Genomic DNA, 11415 nt, shown 5'->3' with positions numbered 1-11415 from the left:
TAGTCCCCTATCTGATTTAGGATTGGTAAAGATCCTTTCCCAATCTGTTGGTGGCCTTTTTGTCTTATTGACAATGTCTTTTGCCTTACAGAAGCTTTGCAATTTTATGAGGTCCCATTTGTCAATTCTGGATCTTACAGCACAAGCCTTTACAGTTCTATTCAGGAATTTTTCTCCCATGCCCATATCTTCGAGGCTTTTCCCCACTTTCTCCTCTATAAGTTTCAGTGTCTCTGGTTTTATGTGGAGTTCCTTGATCCACTTAGACTTGATGTTACTTAATTTAAACCAAAATATTTACATATAACTAGTGGCTACTGTGTTGGGACAATAGGACTTAGAGGCTACTGAGACATTTAAGAAGAAAGAATAATAGAACTGAGTCCAAAAGATTGGCTCCTTAGTCACAAAGGGTTCCTTGACCATTTCAGTCTGCTTTCATCATGTTATATACAGCGTATTGACTTTAGAATTTGTAATTCTGGCTTCAGAGAGGTATGTACTGTGTGGTCCTTTTTATAGCCTCGGTGTTAAGTCTGGAGCACCAAGAAAATATTTAAGGGAAGATCATTCTTGTTTAAAACTAAGGTATAAGTAGATTTCTAACAGAAAAAAATCTCTTTCCTCTATAGCGTATACTGAATATTTTATAACTCTTGAATATTAATATCATGTAACTTGACAACTACTATCTAAGAAAATCCTGTGATAATAACATTTTATTCATAGTCTAGACAGGAAAATACACAACATTTAAATCAATACTAGTGGTTCATTTTTTTAAGAAAAGACAAAGTATTCTTTAATGATGTATTTATGAATAAATATTTGAAAACTAATGTTCATGGCCTCTGCAAACCAGAGCATTATTGTCCTGGTTCATCATCCGTTAACCCTTGTAAAAGCATGTTAAAAACAAGTTTCTTGATAAAGAAAATAGGAAAGATATTTCTATTGTTTGCTATTCTCAAACATTCTCAGTATGCATTCACCATATTGGGCACCAGAAGTCCTGCAGTGAAGAAGTGAGAAATGTGTTTAATGCTGTAGAGACTAGTACTTCCCTAGTAAAATGAAAGGAAGCTAGTTTTTTGTTGTTTTGTTTTGTTTTGTTTTGTTTTGTTGGTTTTGATTATTTAGGCAGCATTTCCAGGTGTGGTGACTCACTCCTGTAATCCCAAGTCTTGGGAGGGAGGTAGAGGAAGGAGAATCAGGAATTCTAGGCTAGCCTCTGCTACCTATAGTTTTGATTCTAGCAGCCTAGACTATCTCAGACCCTTACTCATACAATAAGAAAGTTTTTGGTTAGGCATATGCTATAGGTCTGTATTCTCAAAATTTGGAACGCAGACCCAGAAGGATTTGAAGGCCACACTTGGCTATATATAGTGTTTGCGGATAGACTAGGCTACGTGATTCCCTATTTTAAAACAAGAAAGATGAAACAGACACTTAAGAAGCCCAGGTTGGCTATGATAGCTGTGTAGCCAAGGTTTGCCTTGAATGCCTGATCCTCCTGCTTTCACCTCCCAAATGCTAGAATTGTAAGTAGTCCTACCATGCAGGATTAGTATGCTGATTACATGCTGGGAGGAATTTAGAAGAGACAGTGTAGTCTCTCATGAGAGTTCTGAAAAATTCCTGCAAAGTACAGTCATCCTTTGATATTTGTAAAGGATTGATTCTACAGCTTCCACACAGAAATCGAAGTCTTGCAGATACTTAAGTAGCTTTTTAAAAGTTGTCTAGCAGGCATATAATCCACATGTACCCTTCTATATTCTGTAAAGAATCTCTGGATTACTTGTAATGCTGAATACAGTGTACATACTGCTAAGTAGTTATGTGTGGTATTATTTTTAAAAGTAAGAAAAAAATGTCTGTTTGTATTTGGTACAGATGCAGATTTTTGTACTTTAGAAATTTATATTCCTGGTTAGGGAACCCAGAGACAAGGGAACGCAGAGACGCAGGGGATATTTTGTATTTAATGGAGACCTTCCTGAGCACCCTTGAAAACGGAATTTATTTCTGCTAACAATCCCAGTTACTTCAGGCGTCAGTTAAGTTCTTTGTTATTTAGTATTTCAGTCATCTCTTCCATAGCTTTCAACCAAGAATACTTGTAGAGAATGAGGAGACAATCAGGCTGCCAAGATGGGCTCAATGGGTAAAAGCAGTTGCCTCCTGGCCTGAAGACCTGAGTTAATTCCTGGACTCACATAGTGGAGGAAGAGAACCTTTGGCCTCCACGTTTTCTTTGCATGCCCAAAAGAGCATGCACACACTCATACACACCAAGTAAACGTAATTGAGATGAAGACTAAGTATCTGATGTTAAACGTTTTTCCAACTTTAATACTGAAACTCTCTGAACGTTGTTGCTGTTGTCTTTTTTCGCAGGCACCTCTGTGGGCTTATATTGCCTGTGCTTGTGGCCTTTTCATTTACCAATCTCTGGATGCTATAGATGGGAAACAGGCCAGAAGAACTAACAGTAGCTCTCCTTTGGGAGAACTTTTTGATCATGGTTGTGACTCACTGTCGACAGGTATTGTTGCTTTTTAATGCTGAGAATTATTAACTGATAGAAACAATATGATAATCAATATTGCAATAAATAAATTTAGTTAGTTCTCAAGCAAATAATATTTATATTGCTCTGGTAGTCCATGTGCTTGTATTTAAGTGAATCCTAAGCACTGGTAGTCCATGTGCTTGTATTTAAGTGAATCCTAAGTATAGATAGTTAGGAGTACATTATATGCTTGACTTATAAATATGCAGTAAGGGCCTGGATGAAGACTGATGGGATCAAGCCTGGAGAAGTGACATGCAACATGAGGATTACAGCTAGTAATAAATACTGTGTTGTGTGTTGCTAATTTACTAAGGATAGATTTTAGGTGTTCTATCACAACAGTGATGCATAGATTAATTTTTCAATTCACAGTTTGTACATATATTAAAATACCCTGTTGTACATTTAAAAAAAAGCTAGAAGAAAAAGGGCTGACAGTGGCTTTGGTTAGCATAGTTGAAGTGTAGGTGATATGTCTGTATTTGTAGTATGTTGTGAGTTTTTCAAATAATACTTGAGTGCATTTTTAGAATAAAAACCATTATAAATGAAATTGAGGTGGGCATCGTGGTATACCATAACAGTTCTATCACCTGAGAAGCTACAGTAGAGACTTCATAAGTACAAGGCCAGCCTGAGCTGTGTGCTAAGCATTAAGCCTGCCTCAGCTAGGTAATAAGATCCTCTCTCAAAATCACAAACAAAATTTCTAACTATTATTTCTAACTATTATTCTTAACGGAAGTGTTTCCCTCCTTATTTTAATTTTATTCTTCAGTTGTTCTACCAGTTGGAATGGCATTTAAAATATTTTTTTATGTCTTGCATGTTTTCTGTCTTGGGTCCAGATTTACATATCAAAATCATTACTTTATTGTGTTCTGATGGTAGCCTGCTTGTTAAAAGAAGAAAAGCAGCTAAATAAATCAGATTAAGGAAAACTCTAACTTTTCATTGAGTGAAAACTAGTTGGTGAACTTGAAAGACTATTAGAGTTTAAGGAGGAAATTGCTGGATACCAAACATCTTATTTTTGAAAGTTGAAATGATAGTCATGTAGTTTGAGTTTCAAATTAATAGGAAATCATTTCCTATATACGAAACATAGTGATACCTGTTACATAAGAAAAGACAGTTTTCTACCCTGAAGCAAGTAGGCTACTTTGATGCTTGTTGACGCTCTCTAGTCTTTTTTCATTTTTTGTTTTGCTTTTGACTCTCTCTGCTTAAATGGCTTGTGCTTTTCTCAGGAGGTGGTGTTTGTCTGTTTCGTTTTCTAAATCAAGTGTGTATGGACATGAGAACCCAGTACAGCTGCTTTCAGATGCCAGAAGAGGATATTAGACCCCTGTTGCTAGGTTGTGACCACTGAACCATCTCTCAGGTTCCTGTTTGTACTTTATTTTATTTTGTATTTTATTGAGACATGGTCTCCCAGTGTAACTAAGGCTGGCTTTGAACCCTTCCTGCCTCAGCGTCCTGATAGGTGTGAGCTGGGTAGCACCTGCAGCGCCCTGACTGACACCTTTACTACTCAGCCCTGCTATCACTAAGGAGAAGTCTCAAAAACATGTTCAAGGGTTTCAGTTGCTTTGAAAAACTTTGCTTCGGCTAAATGACCTAAAAATCATAAAAAAAATAAAATAAAATAAGTCATTGAAATTATGGTGTAAAAAATACAGAAATATCACATAACTGAAAAGAGATTATCTGTATCTCATCTACGGTGATTTTCAGCTCTATTGATGCCATTTAGTTTTCACTTTCACTTTTCTTCTGCAGTTTTTGTGGTTCTTGGAACTTGTATTGCAGTGCAACTTGGGACAAATCCTGACTGGATGTTTTTTTGTTGTTTTGCTGGGACATTCATGTTCTATTGTGCACACTGGCAAACATATGTTTCTGGAACATTGCGATTTGGAATGTAAGTAATACTTAATGGTGATTTTGTTGTTTTCAAATATGGAGAATATTGCTTATAGATTTAAGTATTAAGAATTGATCAAATCACTAAACTAACCTCTTTTTAAAGTAAACTATTTAAAACTTTTTTTTTTTTTTTTGTCATATGCCTCTCTGTATTCCTTTGGGAAGGAAGTGCCAGAGTCATGCAGTGAGCATTTTGAAAGGATAATGAAAAGCAGTAGGCCCTCACTCATCTTCACAGGTCTTTCCAAATTTACTTTTTTAACTGACTGTCTTTTTATCTTAATTCCATATCTTATTTTGTGATATAAAACTTATTTTCAAGAAAGAGGTTCTGAACTGGAGCGATGGGCTCAGTGGTTAAGAGCATGGCTGCTCTTACAGAGTACCTGAGTTCAGTTCCTAGCACTCACCTATAAGTGCAACTCCATCATATCTGAACCCGTTTTCTAAATCATCACATGATTAAAAATAGTTTGGGGTTTTGTTTTTAGAAATGGGAGAGTTTAAATACTGTGGTTTAATTATGTTTTAGTGTTTTATACTGATTTATTTACAATACTACAAAAAGAATAATCTAATAATTTGTTTGACACTGCAGTATTTTTTTTCCTGCCAGCAAAATATCTGAGAATTTACAAATGAAATACATACAAACATTTTTTACCTGAATGGAGAGTTTGTACCTGCTGATCAGTACTTTTCATAGTGATTCATGTAAACTAGTCTTAGGATGTGATTAAGGGTGCTTTTCACCATCTGGGCTTTGTGTTTTATTTGTTTGTTTTGTTTTGTTAGATTTATTTTTATTTGGTTTGTATGGATGTTTTGCCTGCATACATATCTGTGTATCACATGCATTCAATTTTTTTAGAAATAGAAGTGGAATCAGGTCCCTTGGAACTGTAGTTAGAGATAGTTGTGAGACATCTGTGGGTGCTAGGTGAGTCATCTCTCCAGCCCCCACCATCTGGTTTTAATTAATTATTATAGAACCTATTTAATCTTTACTTTTGGTTCAGAATAAATATAAATTTTTTAAAGAAAAGGCTGTATTCAAGAAATGTCAAAATAAAAATGTCTGACTACAACACATTTTAACATAGTCCCTGAATCCCTAATGGTCTTACTTATTTATTTCCTTACTTATTTAGAGGACCAGCAAGAATCGTTTTAATAGACCTCAAAAAGGCTAGACTACTTAGAAATTCACTTGCTTACCACAAACTTCGTTTATGTTTCTTGCTAAATTTTTAAAAATACAACTTAGGGACCATTGAGATAACTAAAGAAGTAGAGGCACAAACATACAATAGGAGTTAATACTTACACAAATTTTAAATAAACTTAATAAAATACCTGGTTACTAATATTTTGGGTGTTAAAATTTTAGATGAAATCTCTGAATACTTTCAAAGCAAAGAGATTTAGAGAATATGGTTAAGGTCTTTTAAGGTCTATCAGAAGACAGTGGCATGATGTCCATATTAATATTCTGTCATTGCCTTCATCGGGCATATATGGAGTCATTCATACTCAGAAAATGTTAGCCTTCTAATTTAAAGAAAGCAGTGATTGAATGTTTATAGTTTTGTTTTCAGTAATGTTTTCATAGCCTTTGTCTTCTAATATTTTCATAGTCATCTTTTGCTTTAGGTAGAACCACAAAATGTTGTTAAAAATTCTAAGATCATTTGATTTTCATAATTCAGTATTAAGTCCAAGTGCTACTGGGTTTTCAAAAATGCCATGATGGTTTCTATCTAGATTTCACATCCTTCATGGTTCATTTCTTATGGTCACAGGGTTTTCGGTGTTGTTTTGTCCTTTGGACCGGGGGTTGGGGGGGGGGGGGCGTGTATTCTGGGTACTGAATCTCTGTTGGATGTAACTTCAACTTTATTTACAAACCAGTCTCTGTTCAGTTTTCTCTTTCCCTTTAAAGAAATGCTATGGCAGCTATATGGTGTGGGAACCAAAGAGAAAGGGAATTAAGCATGAAAGTAGCGAACAAACAAACAGAACCAGTAATAGACTGTAGTCCTAGGAACAGTTTAATATCACAGCTTCATACCTTGCAGTCTTAGAACTGCCTGTGATAAAGTTCTTACTTGGAAAACTGTGTAGTCCCATGTTGGATCATAAGATGACTGTAAGGGAATAACAGAGATAAGACTAATGAAGACTCAAAAAATCTTGCTTTTTCTACTTTGCCAAGAAATTTGGTTTTTATCCTAATCTACAAGGAACTTTTGTAAGACCTAAAGCTATGAAATGACAAGAAATACCTTAGTAAGATCTGGCAGCATGGCAGAGAGTAAACTAGGGTTAACTGTAACAAAAGCAAAAAGACCCCCTAGTAAACATCAGCACGATTAACCTGAGGCGCTGCAAAGCCTATATTAACACAGGGGCAATGTTCTTGTACGGAAAGGGGTGGATGGTCAAAGATTTCAGAGCTAGACACTATAAGATATAGTCTTTCTCTAGGTGTGTAGAATGAATAAAAGTACAGATACTACACTGATGTCTCCACAATTTCCCTTCATTGGGAGGTTATATGGAAAGTGGAGAAAGGCACTTTAGGAGAAGAAACCTATTTAAGTGACAAATTCTATCCAGAAAAAATGTCTGTACGTGATGTTGTTATTATAAGTAGAATAAGAATGGCAGAAAACCTCAGAAGTGGGCTTGGAAAGAAGGCTGTGAACAACCTTCTTTGAATAACCAAAATGGGAGGATTCTTGTTGGAATGAAAAGCCAGGGGATTTATGAATTTCAAGAACAAATGATGCTTGGAGCTGCCAGGATTCACAACGAGAGTAGAAAAATGTATTCTGAATTTGGCAATATGAATGATCCATAGTAGTTTCTGTGTAGTGGTGAAGTAAGGGCTAGATTGTAGCAAGATAAATAAGTTAATGTTTCATTACAATCTCCATCACATTACTCATAAAATATATAGAGGAGAGGACAAAGGACACACACAAAAATTACACATGCTGTAGAAATTAACTAGAAATAACCAAGAAACGGAGAAAATAAAAATGTGGAGCAAGATAGATTGAGATGTAAGACTGTAAGTATTCTAGAATAGGCATATATATTCTTGTCTAGTATACCTGAAGTCCCAGGTTCAATCCCTAATATTGCTAATAATTAATTTAATTTAGTAAAATACCTTGTAGTATCAAGTCCAAAGCAAACACCTAAATTTAAATTAGATACCATAAAGAAAACTGTACAAGTATATTTTGAAGTAATAGTGAAATGCCTTTTCAAAGTAAAAATGAGCTACTATAGCATGCATGGGAAAGTGACATTAGTACTTTACACCTAACTAGCTACTCATCAAAACAGAACAAAACAAAACAGAACAGTTTACTAGAGGATAGAAAATACATAAATCCCCCCCCCCCCAGTACTACTGGAGTTCACATGTTTTTCTCAATACCATATATAGTTTAGGATAGATTAAATTCAGTCAATTTTGTATACATGAAAGAGAAAATATTCTTTTTGACTAACAAAGAACAAGGTCAATTCTCAGCTATGGTTTAAGTAAAGACATTTTTAGATATGGCTTCTTTATAGTTTTTCTTAAGGAAAATGAAAGCCACTTTAACTTGAGAAATACTACTTGTGAATACTTTTATTTGTCATTTATACATGGGTGAAAGGGATCCTTAATATGTCTCCTTTGCATGTAATAAATTCAGATGTTTATTTTCTCAGTACTCTTATAAAATAGAATGTTTTCCAAATAAGAAGCTTGGGGCGATGGACATGGTGGTGCATGCCAGAGCTTTGGTAGCTGAGGGAAGAATAATGAAAGCTCAGAGCTAGCCTGGGCTACATAGGGAGACTCTTAAAAAAACTGAACAAAAAATTAAGAAAAAGACATTTTTGTTCTTTTTAGTCTCGTTATTTTTAGTTCCTATTTTAAGTTCATAGTATCTTGAACAAATAGAAAACTTTTAATGCATAAAGGCTAAAGAGATGGCTCAATGGTTAAAAGTGTCTGCTGGTTTTTCAGAGGACCAAGTTTTGGTTCCCAGCACTCCTGCCTGGCAGCTCACAGCCACCTTTTATTTCATCTCCACAGGATCTGATACCTTCTGGCCTCTAAATATAATAAATCATTTTTTTAAATATGGATTTTAATTCATCTGTGGCTAAATACTTTCCATTTAAAATCTAGCATTTTGAGAAAACAAACATGCTTTGGGTACATATTTTCAAGTTTATGAGCTGCTGTGGAGCTAAAAATCTCCTTTCACAGAAAATGGTAGTGACTATGACATCCATGCAGAACCTTGTCTCACAGTCCTGGTAGACTGAATTGGTGTTGCTCAAGCCCTTTACATTTTACTGGCCTTGATAGGAAGGACTGAGGAAAAGACATAAAGTCAGAGAACTCAATAGAAAAGCTGGGCTAGTGAAAGAAGAAATGTGTTAGGAGTTGACATAGAAGTACAGAAGTACAGAGATAGTGCCAGATGCAACAGAAGTGCTGAAAGTGAATAGAATTCATTCTGTACCCTGAAACAAAGGAATATTGTGTGCTGTGAGATATATTGTATTCCACTCCCATTTATCACAGTGTTGTTTTTTAAAAGAGAACTATTGTGATTTGAAACTCACAATTGTAATCAATCATCTTTAAATGACTATGGTTTAGATTACATGAAAGTTCTTATTTCTGCTCTTAAGTCTTAAATCCTCTATATCTAGGTGTTTTTAGATTGATATCATATATTTCGTTAGTTAGTTATTGAAATAAGCTCTTACTACACTGGAACTCACAGTGTAGACCAGGCTGGACTCAAATCTGAGATTCACTTGTCCTTCCGGAGTGCTGGAATTAAAGATGTATGGTATCGTGTCCAGCAAAATCATTTTTTATAATGAAATATGCTTATAAATAATTTGTCTATCTTTTAATTAAAACTATATTTATACAAAACATTGACCTTAAAATATCTCCCACACTATACACAGAACTCTTTGTTTGTTTGTTTCTTGTTTGGAGATAAGGTCTCTTTCTAGCCCAGGCTGTCCTAGAACTCACTGTGAGTAGGCAGACCTTAAACTCATGGCCATCCTTCTGCTTCAGCATCCCAAGTTGTGGGATTACAGAAGTGCAGCACCATACTTGGTGGAGCATTTGCTAAATTATTTTGAGGGGACAAAGAAAGAAGCAAAAATTTCAAGTTATGAGGAGGGGTTATAAGTTGAACTCAGGCCATGATTTTTTTTTTCTATTGCTGTCGTAACTAAAACAACTTTTGGAGAAATGGGTTTATTTCATTTTGTAGGTCAGTCCATTATGAAGGCAAGACCAGACAGGAACCTGGAGGCAGTGACTGAAGCAGAAGCAATCAGGGAGTGTTCTTACTGACATGCTCTCTATGGCTTGTTCAGCCTGCTTTCTTATACAGTTCAGGACTACCTTAATCAGGGGCAGTACTTTACTCCCTGGGCTGTACTGCATCAATTACTAATCAAGAAAATGCTGCATAGGCTTGTTTAGACTGGCCAATCTGATGGAGGCATTTGTCAGTTGAGCCTCTCTATTCTCAGATGACACTTACTTATATCAAGTTGACAAAAAAAAAAAAATGTTTTTGATGTGTTCTTAGATTCAGTTTGCTAGAAGTTTATTGAGTATTTTTGAATTGATATTCATAAGATAAATTGGTCTGAAGTTTTCTTTCTTTGTTGGGTCTTCGTGTAGTTTAGGTATCAGAATAATTGTGGCTTCATAGAATGAATTCGGTAGTGTTCGTTCTGTTTCTATTTTTTTGGAATAGTTTGAGGAATGTTGGTATTAGCTCTTTTTTTATTTTTTATTGTTATTTATTTATTTACACTCCAGATTTTATTCCCCTCCCAGCCCACCCTCCAACTGTACCACATCCTATACCTCCTCCCCGCCCCCCTGTCTCCATGAGATGTCCCCACCCCAGCAGACCTCTAAACTCCCTGGGGAATCCAGTCTCTTGAGGGTTACTTGCATCTTCTCTGACTGAACCCAGATCCAGCACTCCTCTGCTGTATACGTATGTGTTGGAGCCTCATATCAGCTGGTGTATGCTGCCTGGTTTACGATCCAGTGTCTGAGAGATCTCAGTGGTCCAGGTTAATTGAGACTGCTGGTCCTCCTACAGGGTTGCCCTCCTCCTCAGCTTCTACCAACTTTTCCCTAATTCAACCACAGAGGTCAGCAGCTTCTGACCATTGGTTGGGTGCAAATATCTGCATCTGACTCTTTCAGCTGCTTGTTGGTTCTTTCAGAGGGCAGTCATGATAGGTTCCTTTTTGTGAGTGCTCCATAGCCTCAGTAATAGTGTCAGGTCTTGGGGCCTCCCCTTGAGCTGGATCCCACTTTGGACCTGTTGTTGGACCTTGTCCTTAGGCTCCTCTGCATTTCCATCCCTGCAGTTCTTTCAGACAGGAACAATTATGGGTCAGAATTTTGACTGTGGGATAGCGACCCCATCCCTCACTTGATGCCCTGTCTTTCTGCTGGAGGTGGGCTCTGCAAGTTCCATTTCCCCACTGTAGGGCATTTCATCTAGGGTCCCTTCCTTGAAGTCCTGAGAGTCTCTCACTTCCCAGGTCTCTGGTACATTCTGGTGGGTCCCCTTAACCTCCTACCTGGAGAGGTTGCCTGTTTCCATTCTTTCTGTTGCCCTTAGGGCTTCAGTCCTCCCCTCCAAGGTCTGGTAGAATTCTGCACTAAAGACATCTGACCCTTGGCTTTTTTTTTTTTTTTTTTTTTTTTTTTATGGTTTTTTGAGACAGGGTTTCTCCTTAGGGGATATGGGTCTATTTAGATAGTTTACCTGCTCTTGATTTAACTTTGGTATGTGGTATCTGTCTAGAAAATCATCCATTTCATCTAG

General features: G+C 36.4%; 1 protein-coding gene across 4 annotated transcripts in view; it reads left to right on the top strand.

The window, feature by feature from the left end:
• Nucleotides 1-11415, top strand: part of Cept1 (choline/ethanolamine phosphotransferase 1) — a 44119-nt gene that overhangs the window by 13423 nt on the left and 19281 nt on the right. For all 4 annotated transcript variants that reach the window (XM_029537229.1, XM_021195968.2, XM_021195969.2 and 1 more), the window contains exons 3-4: nucleotides 2404-2551; nucleotides 4364-4505. In XM_029537229.1, the coding sequence (XP_029393089.1) occupies nucleotides 2404-2551; nucleotides 4364-4505 (290 nt within the window). The remainder of the gene's footprint in view (nucleotides 1-2403; nucleotides 2552-4363; nucleotides 4506-11415) is intronic.

This window comes from Mus pahari, chromosome 4, assembly GCF_900095145.1.
Source record: "Mus pahari chromosome 4, PAHARI_EIJ_v1.1, whole genome shotgun sequence".
NCBI classification, from domain to species: Eukaryota; Metazoa; Chordata; class Mammalia; order Rodentia; family Muridae; genus Mus; species Mus pahari.
The sequence above is the reverse complement of the archived record's forward strand: the minus strand, read 5'-3'. Positions and strand labels throughout refer to the sequence as shown.